Source organism: Mixophyes fleayi, chromosome 5 (genome assembly GCF_038048845.1).
Source record: "Mixophyes fleayi isolate aMixFle1 chromosome 5, aMixFle1.hap1, whole genome shotgun sequence".
Lineage (NCBI taxonomy): Eukaryota > Metazoa > Chordata > Amphibia > Anura > Limnodynastidae > Mixophyes > Mixophyes fleayi.
In genome coordinates this window covers 238911525-238939045 of record NC_134406.1, presented here as the reverse complement: position 1 = coordinate 238939045, position 27521 = coordinate 238911525, and the positions used below count along the sequence as shown (strand labels likewise).

The 27521-nt window shown below is 41.6% G+C and overlaps 1 protein-coding gene across 4 annotated transcripts in view; it reads left to right on the top strand.

Moving 5' to 3' along the window:
* TPD52 (tumor protein D52) overlaps nucleotides 1–27521 on the top strand; it is a 108999-nt gene that overhangs the window by 44381 nt on the left and 37097 nt on the right. For 2 of the 4 annotated variants that reach the window (XM_075213697.1, XM_075213695.1), the window contains exons 5-7: nucleotides 5661–5702; nucleotides 6428–6476; nucleotides 7391–8533. In XM_075213697.1, the coding sequence (XP_075069798.1) occupies nucleotides 5661–5702; nucleotides 6428–6476; nucleotides 7391–7504 (205 nt within the window). In that variant the 3' untranslated portion in view covers nucleotides 7505–8533. Of the gene's footprint in view, nucleotides 1–5660; nucleotides 5703–6427; nucleotides 6477–7390; nucleotides 8534–20063; nucleotides 20246–27521 lie in introns of those variants that run through there. The other 2 variants (XM_075213698.1, XM_075213696.1) reach the window with 2 other exon arrangements.

Genomic DNA, 27521 nt, shown 5'->3' with positions numbered 1-27521 from the left:
CAACAGGGAAAAGTACAATCAACACGATTGACATAAAAATATTAGTATTCAAGATGTCTCTATGTTTTATATTTTTATATCGGTGGGGAGGAGGGGGAAAGAGAAAGAAGGGGTGGGAGGTAGAAAGGCACAAGTATTGTTAACAATATCACTAATAAGTAACTAAGCAAACTTGGAACATTGCTAGGAAAAGCTAAGCCACACAATTACATTGACTACCAAAAAGAAAAATAGCATACAAACATTACTCACCAGTAGTCGCCATATCCAGCCTGGGGGGGTCCGGAGGCGGCCCAAGAGCTATATTCCATCTGCAGAAGGGAGAGCCGCACTGGATAGGCAGCTACGACTTTCTAGTAAATACCACGGGGCCCACACCCTATCGAAATTATATGATTTATCATGAAGGTAACACGTTATACTCTCCATGCTTGCGACATGTCCTATGTAGGACCGTAACTCCTGCATAGAGGGAGCCCCAGGGTCTTTCCAGTGTTTTGCTATTAGGGATTTAGCAGCTGCCAAGATATGAGAGATAAGCTTGTTAGAAGGTGCGCTCTCATCAGGTATAGGGCGAGAGAGAAGGAATGACCAGGGGTCCTTACTTATCTGTTGTTCTGACACACAGTTTATAAGTGTAAGAACCATGTTCCAGAAAGGAACTATTCGATGGCAGGTCCACCATATATGTAGCATCGTACCTCTCTGGCCACATTCCCACCAGCAGCTCGGAGTGGCCGTAGGAAGCATTGAGACAGCTTATCAGGGGTATAGTACCACCTATAGTACACTTTATAGGCTGTTTCCTTAATTAGTGTAGATATCGAGCTCTTGGCAATCCCCTCCCTGATCTCCTCCCAGCATGAGTCGTCTGGAGGAGGTCCCAGGTCACTTTCCCATGCTCATGTCGGCCTGGAGTATCGATTACTTTGATTTTTGATTTTAGCAGTCCATGGGCAGTTGGGTCCTGAAGTTGTTACATTGGTTTTACGTAAGGTGGTTACACATCAGTATTTGGGCACATAATTAATTGCCCTATTTTGTGCAGCATATTTTGATGAATTGCTACTTATGATGATTGGTATGATGCATTAAGATTTTTATATCTTCTGTATTACAGTGAACAGATGTGCTTAATGTTTGACAGATAAATCTCTGGCCAAGAATTCAGTTGCTAAAACAATTTTCACTTAGTGCTATGTGTGATGTATTTTGTTTTGCTCTTCAGTTCTATTTGAACTTAAAGCAAAATAGTGTCCTACTTTAAGTTCCCATATTAGTGCCCATGTAAAGTGACTAAATATGCAGAGAGATTTGGGCAGCACAGTGGCTTAGTGGTTAACACTTCTGCCTCAGACCTTATGTGTGTAGTTTGTATGTTCTCCCCATGTTTGCGTGCGCTTGCTCCAGTTTCTTCCAATCCCAAAAAACCATACTAGTAGGTTAATTAGCTGGTATCAAATTGACCCTAGTGTGTGTGTGTGTGTTAGGGAATTTAGCCTGTAAGCTCTAATGAGGCAGGGACTGATGTAAGCGAGTTCTCTGTACAGCGCTGCGGAATTAGTGGCGCTATATAAATAAATTATGATTTGAACATGTATTGGCAAATTAGCAATGTTAAATGAATCTATGGCCAGGTCAAGATGTCTAGAATTTATTGGGTGTTTCTATTACACCATCTTCAAATCTCTGTTTCACAAGTAGATTTCACTGTGAACTTCATGTTATTTTTATAATGGCTGTTTAAAATGCTGGTATGTACTGTAGTGCCTGGAAGGGTTTTGATACTATGGATAGGTCTCAAGCCTTCTAGACCCCAAACTCCTTTCTACAACTCAGTAAGGGTTCGTACATGAGGGCATTAATATTGTACATTCTAAGGGGGGATTTCAGTTAGCCACGAAGTGATTCACGGACGTTCCGGAGACACTTTGTGGTGGAGATTTCTGTAACATCTCTGCTCATTTTTCCTGGCACCTCTATGGGAGAGATTCTTACCATAATTGCTGGTGATATGTAGGAAACATGTCTTACCGCTGATGATCCAAATAATAGTGTCAGTGAATTGATATGTATACACACACTTCCTGACAAGCGTTAGCTTTGTGTAATTTCAATGTTGCTTGTCGTGTTCACAAGCTTTGGTGCTTGTTACAATATAAGAGTTCTATGGGAGCTTTCATTTAGTACCTAGTGCACTATGCTGCAGGGGACCTTTCAGAACATGTTTTCAACACTATTAAAAGCAAGGACAAAGTGCAAAGTTTTGTGTCTATTTTTTTCATCACCCGTGTATGAGAACGAACAGTCCAACTAAGGCTATGTAGAAAGATCACATTAAAACTGTTAAATATTCTGCTAGTATTCTATGTATAAGCCAGCAGTGTATCCAGCAATGTGGACAGGGAGAGTGATGTTGAACAAACGTGCTTAGAATATATGATTCAGATGAGTTTTTGACAATTGCACTAAAACACCTAGAGGGAATGTATTAATTTATGAGGTGGATATAATTCAAAGCAGTAAATCGCTCTCCTTTACACGTTATAGGGATAGAGATACCTGTAATATGTTGCATGTATCTAACTGAGTGCAGCCTACTTACTGCCTTTGTTGTTGACCATTTTAGGCTGTGAGTGGCTCCGTGCAGCATCCCTCACAATTTTGGCAGTCTGATGTTTGTACCCCATATGAACAACCTTACCTCATTCCTACAGCTTTAATGTAGTACTGCTCCCTAGATTGGAGTTAGATGTTGTTGGATAGCCAATTCTTCTTTTAATATAGATATAAATATATATCTCATTCCAGAAATGCGGCTTTGATTATTCTGTTGTCATTAAACTGCCAACTTTTGAATTGTATAGGCACCAATGACATTTTTGGCCAAGGGATGTCCGAAATGGCTTGGAACCCACACAGGGAGAAAATATAATGCCCAAATGCAGTGTTCTCCCCAGATAATTTTGCCAGTCAGGTGGCATTAAGAAGTAGCCCAATGGGGGCAGTTGTACAATTTTGGATGTTATTGCCCACACCTGCCAGAACTGGACAGACTGGTGGTCAGTGGTCTAACACACACTGCTGGCTGTATTGCTCACATAGTGCCTGTTCTAATAGGAGAAATAATGGTTTATTCTATTATAATAGAATTCTGGGGGGCCCCAAGAGCCGGTCTCAAGTAAAAACAGCCGGATGGAGCACCCGGGAATTAGGTGCTGGGGAGAACACTACCTAATGTCAGATACCTCCTTTAATTGTCTGCGCTACCTTATTTTTTGTTATATTTTTTCAATGTATAGTTCTATAGCATTACAGATTAGACATTTAGGGGCATATTCAATTGTTGGCGTTACAACCAAAATTAACGCGCCCCGCGCTTACATACCGGTATTACGGTACTTTTCTCACTGGATTTAAGCTTGCGGCTCGGGGAGCCGCGAGCTGAAATCCGGCTTACTATTACCGCAAATAGTTTTAACGCTGCAGACATATTCAACAATAGTTTTTCCGCTGCGGAAAAACTATTACCGGTAATAGTAAGCCGGATTTCAGCTCGCAGCTCCCTGAGCTGCAAGCTAAAATCCAGCGAGAAAAGTACCGTAATACCGGTATGTATGCGCACTATTACCGTAATGACGGTAATAGTGCGCGGGGCGCGTTAATTTTGGTTGTAACGCAAACAATTGAATATGCCCCTTAGGGGGGGAATTTAGTTGGCCGCGTTACTTGAAAAAGTAACGCGGCCTGCGCACTATTACCATTATTACGGTAATAATGCACGTAAATATCGTTATTACGGTAGTTTGAATGCCGGCTTTTTCTGCAAGCAGAAAGCCCGGGTTAAACTTACCGTAATAACAGTGATCGCTTTAACGCGGCGGTACTTCGGTGTGTGGGGGGGGGGGGAATTGAATTTCTCCCAGATATTCATATTCATAAGTGAATGTAGGGACTGGGTTGTTTTTATTTGCCTGTACACTTAGTCACTATTTAATATAATAAAGTCTTTGGGGCATATTCAATTGTCGGCAGGATCGCCGAAAATCCCACCGAGGAAAAACTAATACATGTAATACGGTAATTTGTAGCTGGATTTCAGCTCGCGGCTCAGGGAGCTGCGAGCTGAAATCCAGCGAGTAAATTACCGTATTCCATATTTTTCCGCGCACGATTACCGTAATATCGGTAATCGTGCGCGGACCGTGGGATTTTCGTCAATCCCGCGGACAATTGAATATGCCCCTTTGCATTCGATTAGGATCTTGTGTATATACTAAGGTGTAGTGGAAATGTAAAAACATTTGTATTCTGTTGATGATGATTACTTTGTCCCTACAAAATCCATACTGCTTAGTGTATATATGTCCTATCTTATTATCTGTATATCTTGACTTCAATGTAATTTCTGATTGCTGGTGTAAAACTGGGTACACACTATAGAAAGTTTCTCCCGATACCATATCTGTAACGATTTTACCAAAGACTGGAGAAAAAAAAAAAAAAAGTCCCCAGTCAGCATGCCGATTTATGTGTACACACTATACTTGTTTCAAAATATATGTGCTCTTCATCATTCATAACCATCTGCTGAAAAGATCATGACTCTAAACTCTATGGAGATCATGAGTGCTTACACACTGCAGAATTGGAACAGCGTTGTTCCATCGTTGAATGAGTTTTTTAATCCAGTTTAAAACCAAATGGAACTATACGATGTGCTTTGGAATGATAATCGTTCATCGTTTCAGCACATGCACTAATGCAATATCGTCCTGAACAGTCGTTTATTGTGTGATTGGCCCATAATCTGTCAGTCTCTTCATTGGTTGCCTGTATTTCAACGAATCCAATATAAAATTCTTCTACACGCATACAAGGCCATCAACAAAATTGCACCGACATACATTTCCTCACTTGTCTCAAAATATCTCCCTACTCGACACCTCCGTTCTGCACAAGATCTGCGTCTCTCTTCTACTCTCATCACATCCTCCCATTCTCGGTTACAGGACATTTTTCGGGCTGCACCCACTTTGTGGAATTCCCTTCCTCGCACCACAAAACTTTCCTCTAGTCTTCAAACCTTCAAGCGTTCACTGAAAACCCACCCCTTCAGACAAGCTTATGATATTCCTCAACCACCATCTTAATCTCCCTAGGTTACCCTATTACCACCCTCTACACAGCTAACGCAAGACAACAACCTTCTGACCAACACTGCTACACACACAGCCCACTCAATACTTTTACCTTTGCGTTCTAGCTGGTCCATTAGCAATATGATGTAGCACATGCCCTTGTGTTTCTAACTCCCATTGTCCCATAGAATGTAAGCTTGTGAGCAGGGTTCTCTTACCTCTCTGTCTGTATGTATTACCCAGTATTGTCTTATCAATGTTTGTTCCCAATTGTAAAGCGCGCTACGGAATTTGCTGGCGCTATATAAATAAATGATGATGATAATCAGCTGAAAGCCTGTAATGTGTACCCAGCCTAATGCAGCCTGGGAAGGGTCTGATATGGGAACCTACTAGGTTACTGCAGTGCTCTGTTCCAGTTATGTTACAGTCAATATTTTTCTCTTTCCAGATGTGATACAAACCACATTTAATTTGACTAATTCTTGCTATCTCTTTTTCTCTTAATGCTGCCTTTAGTATACGGTCTATACAGCATTCAATTAGTATGCCTGCTATGAGGTAAAGTATTGCGTTGTAAGCCTAGTTAGAGCTGTGCGTATCTTTTATCTTATACAAAGTAAAAAACTAACAACTTTACATCATGTGTCAGAATTCCTAGTCAGGTAGCAGATATTCTTATTATAGTAAGTTGTATGGTCATGTTCCTTTCATTTCGAAAAATGGTCTGGTCCTAATGTTATGGCCTTCATGGTGCCTGACACTTTAATTTTCCAACACCTTTTCTGGAGCTTTATAAGTTGGTTACAAATTGTCTGTTAATAATTGTCAATATTTAATAATAATAATAATAATTATGATCGTATAACGTTGCCTGAATATTAAATGATGACGGAACAAAAGTTTGTGGACATTTCTACCCATTTCATTCACACAATGGTTACACCTAAAGACAATATTATGTATCTGTAAATTTTTGTTTAGTGTATGTGGTAACTTACAATTTTTGCAAGTTGCCGCTATTCGGCGAGATTGCAGTGAAAATTTAAAGCGGCAATGGCTTTAAAGGCAAAACAATGCCTTTAAAGCCATTGCTGCTTTAAATTGTCACTGCAAACCTGGCGAATAGCGGCGACTTGCAAAAATCACAAATTAATACATTTACTTCCTGGTCTTAATTCTCTGCTGCCCTTTTTATTTACTTATGTTGAAATGTATAATGTGTTTTATCAAATATAATACTGATGTCAAATGTGTCTGTCTCCCCCCCCCCCCCCCCCCCCCAGGAATTCTCCCACTTACAAGTCTTTTGAAGAGAAGGTGGAAACCTTGAAGGTAGGATTTGTATATTTACCTAGCAATCTACACATTCAGAGGAAGAAATAGAAATATTTAAGTACATTGAATCATTGGTATAACAGTGTACCTACAATGAAATAAGAAAACATTTTGTGCTTTGATTTTAAAAGTATTAAATTTACCGTTCAAAACTGATTCCCTAGTTTAGTTTATCTGAAATTGCTTTAAGTTTTCCACATCTCCTGACCCATGACTTTATGGGGAATATTCAATTCCGATCCCGATTTGCGGGATAGCGCCGGAACGGCCGCGAATGTAATCCGCGGTACCGCAATAACGTGGATTTTCGTTCGCAGCCCATAGGGCTGCGTACGAAAATCCGCGTTATTGCGATACCGTATTACCGGCAGTTGTGCGCATTTTCCGCAGTAACGCGAGTTACCGCGAATCGGATCGGAATTGAATATGCCCCTATATGTCACCTTGCCCATCTCATCGGAATATCTTGTATGAATAAGACCATAGTAGAGTAGGACCGGGTGAGGGGAGGTTGCTGTTCTATTGAGCTGTGTATTGTGTGTGCCTGCTATAGGAGTGCTGTGGATACTTTCATGCATTTTCATTATTTTCTCACTGTTTTTTGACTAGACACCATCTAGCCTATTTCTGTTGCATGTTAAAAATGTCAGAATATATTGTGTATGCCCACATCTAGACAGGATTATCATGTACCGTAGCATTGCCACTTTATATATATATATATATATATATATATATATATATATATATATATATATATATATATATATATATATATATATATTGTAGTGTAACAGGCTCTCCGTAAGAACGTTGGCTGATGCATTGCCTTATTGTCTTGTCTGTGTCCGTGTCCTTCCCCCTGTTTATCACCTTTGTTCTGACAACCTGAATATATATCTTTGTTACAGTCAAAAGTTAGCGGCCCCAAACAACCAGCTGGAGACTTTGGGGAAGTGCTGACCTCTGCAGCCAATGCCAGTGCTACGGATGACCTTACAGAAAAAGATCTTGAAAACCTGTGAGATCGCCATTGTGTTCAGCCAAAACTGAAAGATGCTGCAAGAGTACTGAAAGCACAGCCAGAGCGCCCTCTGGTGTTCCCAACGGACATGTCCTATGTTTCTAGTTCCCTTTACCATTGACTTGTACTTATCACCTATGCACAGCGGGGGTAGCCATTTTGTGGGCTAAACCATTATTTAGCCCGTCAATTCACTGGGGACGGGAGGCAATACTGAGGCACGAGTGACCTCACTGAAGCTGCCACCACTGCATATAGGTGATGTGTACACAGTAATCTTAGGTAGTAACCTGTTTTGCGCCAAGTGGGTTGAAAAGCATGTTTTATGGTGAATAGTTATCCAAATAATGTTTGGTGGGTGGGAAAGAGAAAGGGATTTTTATGCTTTATTTTCGGTACATTGCTTCTTTATAGCTGCCAACAATTTGTTACACTGGATTGTTAGTTTACGGTATAGACACTAATGAAAGTTAAATGTATGTGGTAATAATGGCACATATTCTGTATTGCTTTCATCTCGGTGATTCTGCATTTTCTCCTTTCACACACTCCTTTTATGCCTTGCACTCAGAAATAACATTTCTACAACTGCTGTATTGAAGGAAGATGTTGATTCAGTATTTTCCATGTTTGTGTTTTTGCTTTTATTTCTCCCATATGTGTATAATATGTAAGGGGAGATTTTTAGGCGATAAAGATGTTACAATTTCAAGCACAATGTGTAGTAAGACTTCTCCCACCGTGGTTAAATGTCGCTCTCTTCTAATGGAGTTCGAGCACACTGGTTATTTTTTATCAAGGTCAGTAGCAATCATGGGCCCCAAACAGCATCCAGCCTTAATGCATAAATTGTGACCTTTCCAATATCCCTGAGAATATGGCTTCTCTATTCCCTAGGATGTAGCAATGTCACTAGTCCTTATAATTCCACAATCTGTGCACATGTGAATATTGGATCAGCCCACAAATGGACTCTGCCTCCTGTCTCATAAATATTTGGTTCAGTCAATAAAATGTCTCCTAAAATGTAGCTTTCTGTGTTTTGGTTTCCTTCTGTGTTTGTTTACAAAGCCTTTATATCATCTAGGTGCAGTGGTTTATTTTCATTTGCCTTGGATACTACAAAAACTACACAGAGCAAAACAGCTGTTCTCGTATCCAAAGACCACATAAGTGAAATAAACATACAATCCTACATCTGGGCCATACTGACCTACTGTAAATACAATTCTACATTGTATAATTAGCTCACATCATGGATCATTTACTAATATTATAACAGTACCTAACTTGTCTAATCCAGGTCCCCAGCATGGGTACCACTCCTAATCCCAAAAGCTGTTACATCATCACTAAGTCCCAACATTGCATTTTGGATGCTCATAATGTCTATACGCCATGACCGCCTATGTATGTGGATGCAACTGTTGCGAGTGCCATTATAGTAATTGTTATGGGATTATGACAGCATCCCTCATCAGTGCCACCTGCATTTATTTTATTTTAAGGCACCTGTTCTTAGAACTCCTTTCCTCAGCAAGGTTTGAGTACTCTGATTTAGCTGTGAGAACTCTTGGCCTTTTGTTGCTTTGTCTGAACTTTTCCCTGCCGCTATGTTATTATACTAACCTCTCCAGTCTCCTGCCTTCGGCTACTGTGTTCGGCTTTCTGGACAAGACCAAACAGCTAGGTTCAGGTCGGTAATTTTTGCACCTATATGTCAGGTGGGTCCTACTCCTGTCTGTTATGGACAACCGTCTACTTTGCTGAGATGTGACATGGATCCCATGCAGATAGAGCTTGCTGTCTCTTCCCAAGGACAGCTCCTGGATCTTCCTAAGACACAGCTTTCAGAGTAAGGTCTCCTGGAATCTTGGAACAGGTAGCCAGAGTCAAGAGATTGATTATTGTCTGGATTGAGTGCTCCAGGTGCCCCTTTATCCAGGGAACTCTTCCAGTGTAACCTTGACCCATATTTCTGTCAAGTCTCTGATTCTCCCGACTTCACTTCTTCAGCTTCTGCTCCTGCTCCAGCCCTGCTCTTCTCAAGGTGATGGCACACTGGGGTAGTGCGCTATGATATTTTGTACAGTTGTGCCTAGACCAGCTGGAGCATAGAGGCCTTAGTGGCTGCTTATTGACAAGGACTTACTGAACATCTCAACAGTCTCACAAGTAATAACTTTACCACAACTATCCATGATACTTATGTTTATTTTCTGGTAGCTCTGTGAGCCAGCCTAGAATGCATAGTTTGGGGTTTATGTGAGTTCTGATACAGTATATAACTGTAATCTTACTCAGTACAGCCTTCCAGAATGATTATCAGTTTGTATAGCCTCATAGCATATGAGGGGAATGTTCTGTTATGGGAGGTGCATTTAGGGAAATAGGCATTCCTTGGTTTTACCTTATGGGTAAACTGTGTCCAGACTATATGAAATAGAATCTGCTGTTTTCTTCTATACAGCGTCAGGTTAAATTCATCATCATTATCATCATCATTTATTTATATAGCGCCAACATATTTCGTAGAGCTTTACAATTGGGGACAAACATAATAAACTAATAAACAAACTGGGTAAAACAGACAAAGAGGCGAGAAGGCAAATTCACCCATAGTAGTAGAGTGATCTGAGATGTCATGAGGTGTATTCTTAGTGGAAGCAGCCTTGGAGCTTAGACTATGGGAGGTATGAGCTAATGTCCGTTCTAGAATGTGTTCTGCTTTCTAGAGAACTATTAAATATCGGGAAGAGACACCTGCATGGGATTTTGCAATTGCCCAACATCATACAGGTCAGATTACTGTAATCATGCCACAAAGGAAGACAATTTATTGGTTTGAGGGTCTTTAATGGTTGTTAAATATGTTTATAACCGTATTTATTATGGCACCACAATCCCCAAAAGATAGAAATCCAGGGTAAGCGCACATAAACTCTGCACATTCGTTAAAGATATCAGTGTTGGATGGAATGTACACTGCCATAAGTACCAGATCAGTCATATCATTTTACATTCAAAAAAACACATCTGTCTGTATCACTTGGAGTGTTCAATAAAAAATTGATTTGTTCATCTGTATTAAAACGCCATGAAAACTCAGAATGGTGGTAGGCCGAGCCGTGCCATGATTTCTGGAAGGCAGGCACAGTACTCCCTGACCAGTGTCAGATTATATCAGGTGTACAGTTAAACACAAGTATTGTCTATAGCGTGTGCCTCAGTCATCTATCATTCCAGGACATAACACATAATTTACTGCCCATAATTTACATACATATTGTTATGATTAACTGTTGGAACAATTGATAATACATCTGAAGTAGTCAGGACCGGATTAACCCGAGGTCTAACTGGGCTATAGCCCAGGGGCCTCGGGCATCCAGGGGACCCTTCAAAGTCCTCAGCAGCATTATTTATCAGGGGCGGGGGCGCCCCCAGCCCGATCAATGCTGCTGAGCACTGTCACTGTAGTCCTCCGTCCCCGGCGCTCAGTAATCTGCTTACTGAGGAGATCTCGCGAGTGAACTCTCGCGAGAACTCCTCAGTAAGGAGCTTACAGCGCGCCGGGGACGGAGGACTACAGTGACAGGTAAGCGCTTGGGGGGGAGGCGAGGGAATGGAGGCGCCCTTAGCCCAGGGGCCTCCATTCCCTTAATCCGGCCCTGGATACCACCCATGTCATAGTGAGGTGGGTGGGGCCCTCAATGATGTGATTTGCAGTAAATTGTGTCATTTTGGCCCCACCCCAGTAATGACGCAATTGCGGCATTTTACCACAGTGGCACTCGCCACTTGAGGCATTTAAAGAGAGATGAGAGATATTTAAAATTTGCAACTATGATTGAACTGTTATTTATTATATGTGACAGCTCTTACATGAGTATCATAGATATACACATATTAAGGGGAAAGGAGTTGAGGGTTGGTGAATATTTATGTTCTAACTTGATGTTCAGTTTTCAGGCAGTGTACATTGGAGAGCCTGGCAGTGGCCCCCGAAAATTAATCCAGTATGTATTATTTAGAGTATGTAGCTCTTGCAGTACCACTGTTCTACCAGAGGTGGTGTGGTTGTAGACTTTGGGACATCTGTCAGTTTATCTCCATCCCTTATTCTGATACTTGCACCTGCTTCCCTGGCCTTATATACCTGCATCTCACTTAGCGCTGCTCATTGATTGTTACCCAAGAACTGTGTGCTGCTGTTAGTACCACCCTGCAGCTATTCCTGTCTTGTGGACATTCTGCAATCTTTCCTTGTGTTCCTCGCTGTTTCGACTATCACTAGTTCTTCTTTTGTTTTCAAATTCCAGCATGATGTATTTTCTCCAGCAACCTATTGTGAGGGTTCAGCTCCTCCTGTGATCTTGCCTGCTGTCCATTGTGTTTATGGCCTGCTCATCAAAGACTGTGGTCCTTCTGCAGATCCTGCCATACTCTTATCAGGCCTCCAGTGCTTCCTCTTATATACGTATTTGAACATAAAACGAATCATATTTCACTACTTCCAGGGCCGGATTAAGGGAATGGAGGCCCCTGGGCTAAGGGCGCCTCCATTCCCCCGTGAGGCCCCCAATGTGAGCCACCCGCCTCCCCACCGTACCCCGTGAGGGCCCCCCCCAAGCGCTTACCTGTCACTGTAGTCCTCCGTCCCTTGGACGCTGTAAACTCCTTACTGAGGAGATCTCGCGAGAGTTCACTCGCGAGATCTCCTCAGTAAGCAGATTACTGAGCGCCGGGGACGGAGGACTACAGTGGCAGTGCTCAGCAGCGGTGATCGGGCTGGGGGCGCCCCCGCCCCCGGACCGATCAATAATGCTGCTGAGGACTTTGAAGGGCCCCCTGGATGCCCGAGGCCCCTGGGCTATAGCCCAGTTAGACCTCGGGTTAATCCGGCCCTGGTGGTATCTAGCAGAAATGCCTCCTCTCTTGGGAGAACCAACCAAAATTCAGGAGTCTCACAGACATTCTGAAACAAGAGGCAAGTATGAGTTTAATTAGTAAAGTATTATGCTTTTATTTATATTAAACATATTAATCAGCACTGTGAAATCAAGGAAAACCTGTTCCTGCTGCAGTAGAGCTAACTAACCCTCCTTTCATAACTATTCCCCCCAAAACACACCATGGCCTGCTTGGTTTCCTAAACTAAGGAAATACTTCTAGGGCAAGCAGCCTTACACCGTGGAACCAAGATCATTAACTAACTAAAGTCTCTAAAGTCCTTTTAGAAGGTTTTGTCTGCTGTCACCTATTGGTGCTTACATCCAGTGCATTTATGTTCATAGAAACATGCTTGTCTTATAAGCATAACTATCCACAAATTTCCTTGAAAGACAAAAAAACAATCATATCCTTCTCAGGGCCATCTTTTCCATTGGGCACGATGGACAGCTACCCAGGGGCCCCACGGGCAAGGGGGCCCCATAGGCACGGCTCTTACTGAGAATAAATCCTGCAAAAGAAAAAAACCTGCAAAAAAAAAAACCTTCAAGGGTCACTGAGCAAGTACTTTGCCCTGCACTGCTTTGCCCGGGGGCCCATAATGTTGTTAAGATGGCCCTGATCCTTCTCCAAGTGATATGAGGGACTACAGTGATAGTGATTCTCTCTCCTCAGCATTCTTGCAGCAAATGTCTGTTGCCATCAATCCACATCCACAGGCAGCTTCCAAGAGTTGTAAAGAACTAAGTGACATTATTTGCAGTAATCCTCAGTTTTCGCAGGATACAGCTTGGTATAATGGATCCCCAGGGAATGCAGCCTCTATGTAACCTCAACAAGTTATGTACATTGCTTATGAACCTCTGCTGAAAAGTCTAGGTAAAAATAGACTTGTGTATTATTAAAGATAATGTCTCCTCTGCCATGCTATTTGGAGTATTTTATCAATGTTCCTATAAGTAAGCACCCTTGCTAGCATCATATTCTAACTATTACCTGCTTAGTACAACATATGATTTTTAATGCAGCAGCCGGCAGGTAAAACAAAACTCCAGCAGTCTGGTGCCTCTCGATTGGAGGCCTGTCCTCTCCTCTTCATTCACTCCAGGGACCCTTAATCAGCTCTTACTTGAGCGAAACCCATTGGAAAGCTGTCTTTCCAACACACTATACAGTTTAAAAGGCATAGGATAGAAACCTGTTATATATATGTTTGTATGTTTGTATGTATGTATGTGTGTGTATACATGTTCATGATACTCATGTAAGACCTGTCACAAGTAATAAATAACAATTTAATTAGCATAGAGTTATGCTGTATTTATTTAGAGCAAACATATTCTGCTGCAATTAGGGAATTTTGATCAAACATATTAGTCCCCGCTGCAGTATAGTTTACTATCTAATTTCCCCTAAATAACCAGAGGCACATACAATACACCTGTGTCAATATAATCAAAAGCCAAGTAAACTACCAATAAGTCTTTGAACAGTAAGGAGAAATCCATGCAAACATAGGGAGCACATACAAACTGCAGGCAAATAAATGCTTATTTGGAATTGAAGCTGCATCAATACTAACCACTGTGCAACCAGGGGCAGACCAGTGGAAGGCCAGGGTGTGTGCAGATGGCAATTAATGCTTATTAGTCTGCAAAATGTAAACAGTTTATGTTTTACTTAGTAAAAAAATAAATAAATCAGGAATGTAAAGCAGGTGGCCCAGAGAGCCTGCACCTGTGGACCCCAGCTCTGCGCCCTCGGTCTGGCTCATGACATAAACATGTCTCACTCCCTATTCCAAACCTTGCAGAGTATTGCCCCAAAGTGGGCATTTCTGGGTGGGGGTTTGTGCTTTTTTTTCTGATTCCGTGTTGGGAGGTCTGCATAAGGCAGAGAATCAGAATGAACAGGAACATCTGTTTTTTTGTGTCAAACAGGCTCCTCTGCACAACACAGGCAGGTCATGCAGCACATCCAATCAAAGGAGCAGGAGCAGTGTAGGCTGATCACATGCCTTCCTCTGCGGCCTCTGGACTTAAATTACTTTTACATTGCTGCCATTTACACATTTTATTTAGATTAATGAATTAGTGTCATGTTAGGTTACTAGAATAGTTCTGAGTACTCCTAGTGAATGGGGATATCTGGAGAAGTTTTGGAGTACAAGTGGGGTCTGAGGACATGTGGGGACATTTTGTGGGAAGTAGGAGTCTAAGAGCATGCCGGGGTGTTTTGTGACAAGTGTGGGTCTCAGGGGCAAGTGGGGGCATTTTGGGATGAGTGATGTGGGGGTACCAAGGTCATTTTGGGGCATGTTTGATTACTGAAATTAAAGGTAATGCATGGTCCTTTTGAAGGTTGGAGGGCTGCACATGTGGCCTTTGAAGCTTATCGGGCTGCCCGTGGCTGCAGTAAAGGATAAGAGGAATGATTCCACCTGGACTAATAAAGCCTTTAATAAATACAGGCTACTTCATTTGGGTAATTAGTGTGAAAAACAAAATTGTAAAGGGTCACTGTGAAAGTAATAACACTATATGAAATTGTATTTATCTTTATTACAACTTTAATGATAAACATAAGTTTAATTCTTTTATTCAATAACCCCCCCATATCACCGAAGTTTGCATTCTTATAACAGCCAGTGCTCTGTTCTACACAGCGCGTAGATTCTCTGTCAGTGCAGAGAATCTGCCAGGACAGCAGGTGTCGCTGTTACGACAGTCGCACGTCTGTCTGCGCTCTATGATTCCTAGAGGTCACGGGGTTTTTGTTGTGCCCTCACTCACACATCATGGCGGCGCCCTGCAGTAGACATGCCGGTAGGTGGCTGTGGATGTTACGGCCGCCTATCCGGAATGCTGTCTGTTCGTTTAGTACAACTGTCTCCGGCGACCCAGGGATGAGCGCAGCCAACAAAGTGGCGGAAAAAGAGCCTGCGGTCCCAACGGTGAGAGAGGGCGGACTGGGCAGAATGCACCATACACAGCCAGTATCACATACACCTCTACACCAGGCTGTGGTGCCTCAGCTTCAGAGGAATCTACCTAATGCACTGCTTCATTCTCTGTTCACTCCTTAGAGCTGCTGCATGATGAATTACATGAATGGCCACCAAAACAATGCATATAGTCTTCAAGGTCCATTGTATGCCATTAAAATATAAAAGTGCTAAAGATGCATTCCTTGTGGTCATCACAATTTCTAGATCATTGAAATTACATTACATTCAGCTTCCTGTGAATAGAGTGCCGGCTGTGCACGGGAAATGGAATAGATACAAGCCCCCAAAAAGTGAAAGTAGCAATAGTCTGTCGAGACGAAGGAGGGTCATACATCTGAAAGTTAAAGGTATAAACTGGCACAGGTCAAAAACCATTCGTGTGGTACATCTATATAGGCATGTACTAAAAGGATGATCAGGATGATGGCCCGCAGCTCACCTCCACAACAGAATTTTTCAAACAACAAAAAACATATAGCTTTTATATATAGCTAAGAATAAAGTAAAAATTCTAAATCACAGTATGAAGTACATTATCCTATATATATATTTATAGTGTGTGTGTGGAGTCTGTTGTGTGTGGCCTGGGCCTATTATAATAAAAGAATATAAATATTCTATATTTATAACATTTCTTAGTGTGTAGTATTATACTGTAGTATTATATTATTTGTAAATTGTATAATAGATTTATGTGGGATGATGGCATTTTAAGCAAAGAGATGTACATCTGGGACTGTTTTCTATGCCTTTCCATTGGGAAGATAGTTATATCTTTTTTATTTATGTTGGATGATTATGTTTTAAGCCTAGATATGTGCACATGGACAGATCTAGAATTTTTTTGGGGGAGGACAATTTAGACCCACCCCTTTTTTTTTACTTTTTTCAAAGGCCTGACTGTCTTATTTATTTTAGGGGTTTTATTAAAGTGATGTGGTTTCAAAGAGGGTTGTGTGTTTTATTTAAATTTTACTTTGTGGCACTACATGGCTCAACTACGGGTATGACCAGGCTGTAAGGCACGTCCCCTGCTACAGTGCCAACAACCCGTCTGGTTGGCCTTGTGCTGGTTTCTGTGAAATGATGGATGGGGGGGGACCAGTACTAGGGTTAATAGCATTAGGAGGGAGGATGCCACATCTTTTTTTTTTTTTTTTATCTATTTTTTTACACAGTAAAGAGTTGACCGGTAAGGCGGCTGTAATGCCCGATGCTGACAGGTACATACATACCTGTAGCGTCCAGTGTACTATAGCAGCCCTGCGCCGAAACTCAACAGGCCACGGAGCTTGAGATCCATGGCTTAATAAATTGCGGGCACACGCAAAAGCTAAATACTGGTGTCAAATTCTGAGTGCGAGTTGCGCTCAGAATGCGAGCTCTAATGAATCAGACCCATAGAAAACATTCCCAGGTGCACATATCTATGCTTAAAATGTGATCATCCCATGTAAATAAAAAAGATATTGCTATTTTCCCACTGGAAAACACTCCACAGTGTTCTTATATAAACGCAATCATCCCACATAAATAAAAATGATAGAGCTGTTTTGCTAGAATAAATCAATGCAAGTAAATTTATTTGTAATTATTACATTTTATTACGTTACTTTTTTACAAACAGGTATGTTTTTTAAAGTGTAATTTACACTTTATTAAAATTATTTACAATGTATAATTTATTATAGTGTATAGCGTTGCTTTTTCTCTATTGAAAGCATTGTGTGAAAGAAAAATATTAGTGCCATCTAATGGCATAAAATGTAACTGCAGGGAGTCATCCTGATCATCCTTTTCTGTGATCATTCGTTTAGTACATCCCAACTATATATAGCATAGTTAGATTGAAGATCTTTATTGACCCCCTATTTTCGTTTTAGTGAAGGCCGAAATTGCACTACAAATGTATTGGTGTCTGTCCTTTTTGTAGACTAAATTTAAACCGTGTGAAATATGTGCAAACCTTCCTGATAGTGCGGTGAGGACACAAGAGCACCCTTGGTGTGGGAAGTCTGATTTATTCCTTGTCTCTGCTATGTACCATATTTCCCCATGTATAAGACACTGCAAACGCTACTTACCTCAATGTAGAAGTCGGCACCTGGTGTGAGGATGAGAGAGAGGAGTCCCCGCTAATCGGCAACAGCGTGTCCCCGCTTCTTGGCAAAAGGACCTTCAGATCCTTCAGGCGCCTCCCACAGTCTCGGAGCTGTCAGTCACGTGACCCAACAGTTCCGATGACTGCCGATAATTTCCGATTTCAGCGTGTTTGTCTGACAGTAAGCTGCACAGCGTTGATGACAATGGACAAGTCACGTAGACACGCTTGGGGTACCGATCGTCAATTCATTTGGTCGTTCTCCATTATCCATTATATTAAATTAAAATTGTCACAGTGCTGTAGCGAGCGAACGAACATACATACACAAAGATGTCTTATAGAATGAATGGCGATGACGTATTTCCTTTTCCTGAATCTGAGTTTGTCTGAGTTTTTGCCGCTGATGGCAGCCGGGTGGCATTAAGAAGCAGCCGGGTGATGGCAGTTGTAACACTTTGTCATAATAATGACAATGTTGCAGGTTATTGCCCACACCTGCCAGGACTGGTCAGACTAGTGGTCAGTGGTCTAACACACACTGCTGGCTGTAGTACCCACATAGTGCCTGTTATAATAGGAGAAACAATGGTTTATTATAATAGGAATTTGTTGGCCCCAAGAGCTGGGTGGCAAGTTGGTGGAGCTCCCGGGAAATAGGTGCTACGGAGAACACTGGATGTAACTAATGCTGTGCTGGCACCTGGGTGAAGCTGTGACCAATCCAATAGTCGCACACCTACAGCTTCGACTAAAAGGACTCGTCCGAACTTGGCTGCTGCAGGAAAAGTGCTTTGTTCCTTCTCCTGATTGTGTTGGCTGTAATAGGGTGAAGGGCAGGAATTTTGGTCACAAAATCACTAATTGATAAGATAGGTGCAAAATTGAGTGAGAGCACATTTTTCATTATAAGAGATATAGATAGATATATATATATATATATATATATATATATATATATAGAAACATTTTAGCTCTTCAATATACCAGGAATCATCTGTATCATGATGAATAGACCTAAATCAGAGGCAATGGTGTGTCCTGTACTTTTACAGTTTGGCATTTATAGTGCTAATGAGGGCCTTGAAGTGACTTGCATGAAAACGACTAGTGACAGGACATCTGCTTATTATGGCCTCTATCTCAGTCTCCATGGTGACCTGATTTTCCATTGTCCCGGTATTGCTGCATTATTCTGAAGATGGTGTGATGAGGAGACAGGGAGGAAGCTTCCCGTCCTCTGCAGAGGTGTCATGTAGTGTATGATAGTGTATGATATTGGTGCTTTTCTGTGCTGCTTGACTATTACTCATTAGCTGCTTTTGCCAGGTTAGAAATAATTAAAAGTTTATTTTTAGAATCCTATAATGACCTTTAAGCCTCATGCCGTATTAGCTGTTTGTGGTGTTTTTATAGTGCGTCTCTATGCTATTGAGGGGAGATATTTATTTATATTTATGTGTTCAAAAACATTGGAGCAGACTAGCTCTAGTAATGGTAAAGCATTTAGAGCTTTAATTCATCACAAAAAATGTTACAGAATCATGTCTGCATATGAAATGGAAAATTAAATTCACTTTTTTTGACCCACACAGTGCGATGACTGATTTTAATTTTTATGATGCAACCTTTCAACACTCTCTGACCTAATTTCACTGTATTGTGCATGGGTGGATGGCTGAGACAGCCCGATCTGTTTTGTTTCATGTACTATATGTGTAGTCCATTTGCAGAGTGTAATGAGGACTAGTTAACACCCCATTTAGCCATTTTTTTTTTCTTCTGGTTCTTGACCTTGCCTGACCTCACATGTCCCCTACCGATCTGAGTCCTGGGTAATGTGGATTTCTTTATCATTTGCTAAATGAAGATTTTAAGAGCAAAAAAAGGTATTGCAAAACAGGTTGATACTCACCCACCACATAAATGGATCATCACCCAGTTAACACACTAGGCTAGATTGGGAAACATTAAGTAGTGTTGTCTGTGCGGGAAGTATGACACTAACGGGGAGATTCCATTGCCGGCGATGTGGCGCTTAGACATTGCGCTTCACACATTGCCATTTTACGTAGGATATCTGCTCATTTTTCCTCTCACCTCTATGGGGTACGAGGTGCCTCTGCGAGTCTCCCAGTAAGAGAGGAGGGATTACTACTCGGCTAAATGTACAGTGTTCATACATATGTGTTGTAAGACATTTTCCATGTGCTCTTACCACTACAGTCTGTTGTACTTTAATGCATGAGAAATATCTTTCGCTTATACCGGGGTTCTCCGTTGCTTACCATATCCTCATTTTAGATTATTTACTTTGTATGCTGGTTATAGCTATGTTTTAAGCTCATTTATTCACTTTCAGTGGTCTTTATGCTCAAAACATATAAACTTTAGGAAAACATTTACTTGATAACACTTATTAATCTTAACTGGACCAAAGTGTGGATCACTGGACATTATTCATTTATTAACATATTGTTTTGTTACATGTGTTTCCAGGAAGTTGCTGGGCATCGGGAATCATTTGCCTTTTTACTCCGTCATTCTCCACTAATTCAGCTGGGTCCAGCCAAGGACAAGGTGGTTGCTGGAACAATCTTCCAAGTTATTGCAAATGACCTGTACATCGACTTTGGGGGCAAGTTTCATTGTGTGTGTAAGAGACCTGAACAAGACGAAGAGTAAGTACAGAGATAAGAACATAACAAAACATTCTTCAAAGGAAGAGAAGTATTAGAACACAAAGACATGCACTGACACTGGGGGGATGGTAGGTTCAGAGGAAAACCTACTTCACAGAAAGGGTAGTAGTGAATAGCCTCCGATTAGAGATGGTAGAGGCTAATACAGTAGAGCAGTTTAAACATGCTTGGGTTAGACATAAGGATATTCTTACAAAGCATAAAAGATCAAATAGGATTTGAGGTTACCATAGGTTAAAAAATGGACAGACTAGATCGGCCAAGTGGTTCTAATCTGCCGTCACATTCTATGTCTTACTGGCACGCTACAGGTATATTGTTTATTAGCCTTTACTCTCCTAACGACCACATGGGACTCCATTATCTTATCTGTTCTACAACAACAACTATATTTAGTAGTAGGGTCAGGTGGCGCTCATCCTCATCAAACCCTGTGAGAGTGGAATAGTTTGGTCTTGTTCATACACTCTTTAATCTTAGTTCTGCAGAGGATTATTGACTGTTCCTGATACTCCTGTAGAATCTTGTCACAGTGACGGGTAAAACTGAGCAGCAGTTAGTGTATAGCAGTTCGGTTTATATGGTTCTAGTTAAATTTCTACCTAATATGTCACGCATAGTTATACATATTAAGAATGTTGAATAATTGTCACCAAGGGAGAATGTCACCTTATTCAGGAATGTAAAGGTTTAGGCTTGGGAGCAATTTTATATATCCCTGGTTTGCTCAGACTTTTCCCCGGTTCCACAGGGATTACATTTGAACGTCAGAGTGGAACAGTTTACCGGTAAAATATATCAGGAATTTTTTTTACTTTGTTAATCTAAGATTATCTAAATAATTCCTCATATTATTTATAGGGCATGTAGCATGATCTATGCAGTAGTATTCAGGACTGATCTGGATTGCTAGGTCCGTATTAGACAATAATACATACCTCCCAACTGTCCTGATTTCAGCGGAACAGTTCCGTGGACATGATTGTCCTGCGGGTGGGAATGTTGGGAGAAGGGAAGTATCTAATGGGCAGCCTAGTGCTTTACAGCGCTAAGCAGGGCTCTGGGGCATGGCCACGCCCCCCCCCCCCCCCCCCCCCCCCCCACCCGTTGCTGGAGACTTGCTTGGTGGGAGGTATGATACCAGACGGCGCTACCTTCAGGTTGAAGAGTAGGAATGATGAAAGATAATCTCTGTCAAGTCACATGTAGGAGTAAATGTTTCAAACCTTCTAAAAAGGAAAAGTGGAGGTGTTGCCCATAGCAACCAATCAGATTCTAGCTATCCTTTATCTTGCACATTCTAAAGAATAACTAGAATCTGATTGGTTGTTATGGGCAACACCTTAACTTTTCCTTTTTAGAAGGTTTGATACATTTACTTGTCTTACAAGTTAGATTTCAAGACAAAAAAATTAAAACTGTTTTCAGCACATGTGGCAAAGCGTCTCTAAAAATCAGCTGATCGTCCGGTTACAGATAGTCAATTACCGTATATACTCGTGTATAAGCCGAGTTTTTCAGCACATTTTTTATGCTGAAAAAGCCCCCCCTTGGCTTATACTCGTCAATAAGTTTTCCCAGTATTTTGTGGTCCTCGGCTTATATTCGGGTCGGCTTATACTCGAGTATATACGGTAGTTAGAAATACAACATCAATGGGATGCACAAATGGTGTGCAGTACAATTTTCATGCAACAACATTTGCAAAGGAATAATCATGATGCACAGTCTTAACATTTTACAGGAGAAAACTACTAACGTCCTTTTACAAAGCATAGACAAAGGGAAGCCATCACCCCGTGATCGAGGCTGGCCGTAAGTGGGTCAGTAATTCCCATTGGCTAAAGTCGGTGGACTATGTCCGCGACCTCTGCTGTAATCCATTGAGAAGCTGCTTAAGCAGGACAGGAAAAATAACTATTGTAACGTTTGTTTCTTGGTAGTTTTGTCACGCGTTTGTTTTCTTGGTTTATTTTGATTTGTGTATATATATCGCACTTGACAAGTTCCTGGATTGGTTATGGGAGCAACGTTTACAGAAGCGGTTGTGCAGTCTACTGGTGCTGAGAGAGTAGCGTCGTTCACACATCACGTCTCTACCACCTGACCCCTGATCTCTGCACATAGTGCCAAAGGATTACATTTGTCAAGTGTTTGACTGGGAAACCGTCAGTCAGCCAGGCAATCTGAGACACTGCTATTTGCCTTTCCTATCACCATGGTTCCTGTGGTTTTCTTTATGTACACAATGAAATGTAGAACAATCGCATCCTTTATGATCATGTATTAAAAGTGTGCATGTATTTGTGTTTTTAAATTCAAACCATACGTTGGATTTAAACTACAACAATTTTCCATGATGGGCTGACAGTGGTCAGTCCTTTGATGTCCATCTTCTCTCCAGACTCCATTAGTTTCATTTACCAGTATGGCGCCCGTTTGCACACTGAACTGATTCATCCCAAGAGTTATATGAGCAGATAGATCTGTTAGCCATATTTTGAGAATGAACATGAGGCTGTTTATGGTTTCACTTTTAATTAAATAGGTTGCTGATCTTCTATCACTTATCAGTGGGGTCATTGCAGTAATTTTGAGTGACAATGGAGGACCCAATTTGCAGATGTAACTGCACCGCTGTCTTGTCTGACCTGACCTTATCCCGATGTTTCATTTCCATGACATAGGGATATTTGAAAGTCTCGCCACCCATGGTTACTGCCCTGGGTCTTCAGATGTTTTGTCTGGAAAAGGAAGCAGGAGATGGGCGGGCAGTGCAAGAGACGGCGTGCAGGAGACGGGGGGCGGGCGGTGCAGGAGACGGGGGGCGGGCGGTGCAGGAGACGGGGCGTGCAGTGCAGGGGGCGGGCGGTGCAGGAGACGGGGCGTGCAGTGCACTGCAGGGATTCACCTACTCCGAGGATGGCAATTGCAGCATTTACAGACCTCAGAATAGTGACCAGTCAGCAGTTCCAGTACTGACCTCAGACACTGGACAGGCTCTGGCTGCAGTTTGGTGTACTTATGGGTAAGAATGTACAGTGACAACTGGCCAGTGTGGATCAGCATCTTGAGGTGTTTTCATGCTAAAAACCAGGTTAATTCCCTCATTTCTGTCAGTGATAGATAGATATATATATATATATATATATATATATATATATATATAGACCAGCCACATAATTAGACCCCCTTGTACCAACCCACTAATGGAGGTTGGAGAACGAGTCACAGTGGGCAGGAGCGCTGCATGTGCGGAGTGCTGGAGCATTAGTTGTGTGGGAGCAGTATTATAATTTGCCCCATACACCAGATGTCTCTGATTTATACTACAGGTGCTGTCTTGCTGGATAGACTAAGTCAGGCCTGGCCAACCTGTGATTCTCTTGCAGTTGTGGTCGTGCCATTCCCAGTATGCCGCGCCACCACGTTGCTACATGAATTGAGGGTACAGGTGGGTGATGTTCCAAAGTGAACTACCCATATTCTGTATTATCCAATGGTGACGGTCGGATGATGTCATTATCCACTGCAGTTTATGTATGGTGAGATGATTGGTTTTATGTTCCTTTCCTAAGAAAGTCTGTTTTAGAGGCAGATTGTAGCCGGCAATAGAGAATGGCGTCTCCTGTCCTTGATAAATTCCAATGTAGAGGTTACAGAGAGAGCACAAGTACTATCCTAAGCCAACATCTGTTACCAACAACTTATATGTTAGTAATGGGCACAGAATTACTTTCACACTGCACAGTGTTCCTCTTTATACAGTAATTGTACAGAGGATCTGTCAGCACTGGCTGAGCACCGCTTAGAACAGAAGAGACATTGACAGGCAGATAAGAGCTTGGCATTGGAAGCTCAGTGATGGAGTCAGTGTGCCGTTGTCACTACCTGGGTGAGTTAGCACATACTGCAGCTGCTGCACGTTCCCAGCAAGTCTTATGACACTTTTCCTTCTCACCTTTTGTGTCATCTGCCAAAATAAAGCCAGAGTAAAGAAGCTGTCGTCTAGCAACGAGCAGAACTGTAATCCTCAAGAGGTTTGTTTATTGTGAAACTTTGGACACTGATTCTTGAAATGAATTTTTCTTCAGTAGTTGCTGACAACAGGCTGAGTCCCATTCTTCCTCAATTTTACCTTTACACTTCATAACAACATAGTAGAACTTGTTTCTGGTTATTGTAGATCCTCCGTCACCTGCTGGGTCTTTATTCTGACATTATTTAGGACAGGGGGGAGAGTGTTGAAATTCTATACATATTTTTCCAGAATGTGTGCACAAATGTGAATTTCTTTATGATAACACTTCGGTTGCAGTAGAGACCCGAGTGGGTCTGTTTTAAGAACCCACCTGTACCCAGTACACAACCCATCATTTATCTGTAGAGAGAGGAGGAGGATTGTCCATGCTGTAGCAACAGATATTTCATTCAGTTTCCCTTTTATTGATGTTCCAGCTTAAGAGGCCTTTTGTGTGTGAAAGACCATCTAGATTTACACAGTGTGTTCAGTGTGTATCTGGCTTCAATTAGGACCCTTAAGGAGACAAATGCAGCCGATTCGGTTACGGGGTATCAGTAGCCCCCTGGAGTGATGAATGGGTCAAAAATTAAACGTCAGTTTGGCCCCTTTCCTATTACCAGCCCCAGCACTAGCTAGTCAGGGCTGACTCTCACTATGATGGGCTACAAGTTAGCAGTCTGATTGGCGCAGTTCTCTAGTTAGAATGTTGGAGCGTATGAATCAATGGCTTTGTTTCTAGCTCATTTTGTTTTATGTTTCAGCGGAAGGCCGGCAAAATGGGTTGTAAGATGTCAGCTGACATCTATACTTGTGGGTTACACATGTTGAATGAAATTAGCACAACTTAGAGCTTATTGGTTCATTGTGCTTCAGGAAATTAGACTCGATGATCTCCATGAGTCCATTTCTGTGTCTGCCTTGTGTTTGTTTGCTGAATCTTTGTGTAGAGTGGAGGTTTTAGAAAGTGTCTTTGTTTTCTTTCACAGTCTACAGTACTTTATAATTCTCTTTCCTTCTCCTCTCCTCCAAACAATGTGGATGGTGCCTCAATGTCTGCCACACCGCGTTTCCTTACAATTTCTGTCACAGCCCCACTATAGACACTTTCATTCAGTCACTTGCTGGACTCGGTCTCTAGTTGACTGCATAACATTGCTCATTCTAACCACACACTGCACTGGATTTGGAAAAAGAAGTTAGGGGTTCCGGTGGGGTATCCCATAACATGACTTGCAAAGTGTGAGTAATAGTTTGTCTGCAATAAAGTGTGTACATTAAATTCCCCTACTTTATTTACTTGATAATTCTCCCAGCGATGAAGTAATGTTTGTATTCAATCTTTTTATTTCTGAGCCTGATATTAATCGGTTCTCTTTATTTTCACTTTATATTTCTTTAAATGTTCAGTAAAACATATGGCTTTTTTTTTTTTTTTTTTTGCAGACATCCTGGTGAACGTTGATAAAAATACAATAGATCAGTATGTTAAAAGTGTCTATATCATTACAGAACTTAATGTATACCCATCGCCTTTGTTGACGCTGGACTACTTGTGGATCTCCAGGTGAACCTACAAACCACCTGATAGCCTGTCAATATCTGGCAGGGTATGCTGGGACTTGTAGTTTCACAACACTTACCCTATGTAGAGCACCGGAAGCCGCTGGTATATTTTTTATCCATCAGTTTGGACAAATGATGTCACTATGGTATGAGGGAGCCCTATGTACTAATTTGTGGCCTATGTCTCACGCCTCAGTGTAGGCTCTGCAGTGTTCTTTAATAGGCGTATGTATAGTAACTGCACAATTCTTTGGACAATTGCTGCATGCTATATTACTGCGGCTCAGACCATCACACTGCTGCATATTGAGGAATTCTCCTACCTAACTGCAATAGGACAACTCTTACCTATATGCCAATAGGATCAAGTGACAGGATCACTCCATGTATTCCCAGGCACCTGGTTACTTTCCACCCACCCTGATAAACAGATATTGATTCTGTGTTATGTAACAGGTTTTGCACACCTGTCTGCGGGACACAGTGGGAGGATAAAGATATTATAGTCCAGTAAGAGTCGCTGACAATGGAATTACATGGCTCTGAAGGGTTTCCTAGCAGGGAGTCTATCTATGTCTTTGTTATGTGTTCTACCTCCTGCCGGGCTGCACTCAGTCTCTCTGGTAACACTTGTAAGGACCCGGCCTTGCTGTGTCCACACAATCAATGGATGTCACATGGATTCCTGTACAGTGTCCAGATTTCCACCTCCTCCTACACAAGGGAAGGGGTAATGGGTAGTTAAATGTATATAAGGCTGCACCAAGCCAGAGGTATAGTCCTGCTCTACTCTCTAACTTAAGCTTCTCTCGTATATATATATATATATATATATATATATATATATATATATATATTTTTTTTTTTTTTTAAAACATAACAATTGGTTTTAATTATTAATCTTTTTTTTTTTTGTGCAACATTTCACATTTTATAATGTAAATATTACAGGATACATAAAATGTACTTGTTATGGTCTATCTAGATCAGTGCTATGCAACTTGATACACTTCTGGGACCGCCTGAGTGTCCCTATAACCTTCATATGGGCCGCACATTACCCTTAATCTAGTAATAACTTAAAGCAATATATGTAATCAAATAAAGAGGCACCTATCTAATAACATGTCAGCAGGCGTTTTAAAACAAGTGTTACTAGCCACAGTAAACCGAACTGACACTAAGGGCTAGATTTACTAAGCTGCGGGTTTGAAAAAGTGGGGATGTTGCCTATAGCAACCAATCAGATTCTAGCTTTCATTTACTTAGTACCTTCTACAAAATGATAGCTAGAATCTGATTGGTTGCTATAGGCAACATCCCCACTTTTTCAAACCCGCAGCTTAGTAAATCTAGCCCTAAGTATATGAAAACAGATGGAGCCTTTTTCAAGCGCTCTAACAGGTGCTGCCTTAATATTACACTTGGGATCCACTTCTCCCCAAATAAACAGATATAAAATGTAAATGTGTATATTTCAGGCGCAACTAGGCGATATAAACATTTACATTTTACAAACTGACAATAAATGACAACGGAGCTGGATGCTGCAGGTGAAGGCTCAGGGGGGCGCAGGTGAAGCCTTGGAGGGCTACATACGGCCCTAGGGCCGCCTGTTGCCCATCACTGATCTTGTAATTATCAAGGTGCTGGTAAAACTGGGTAAAC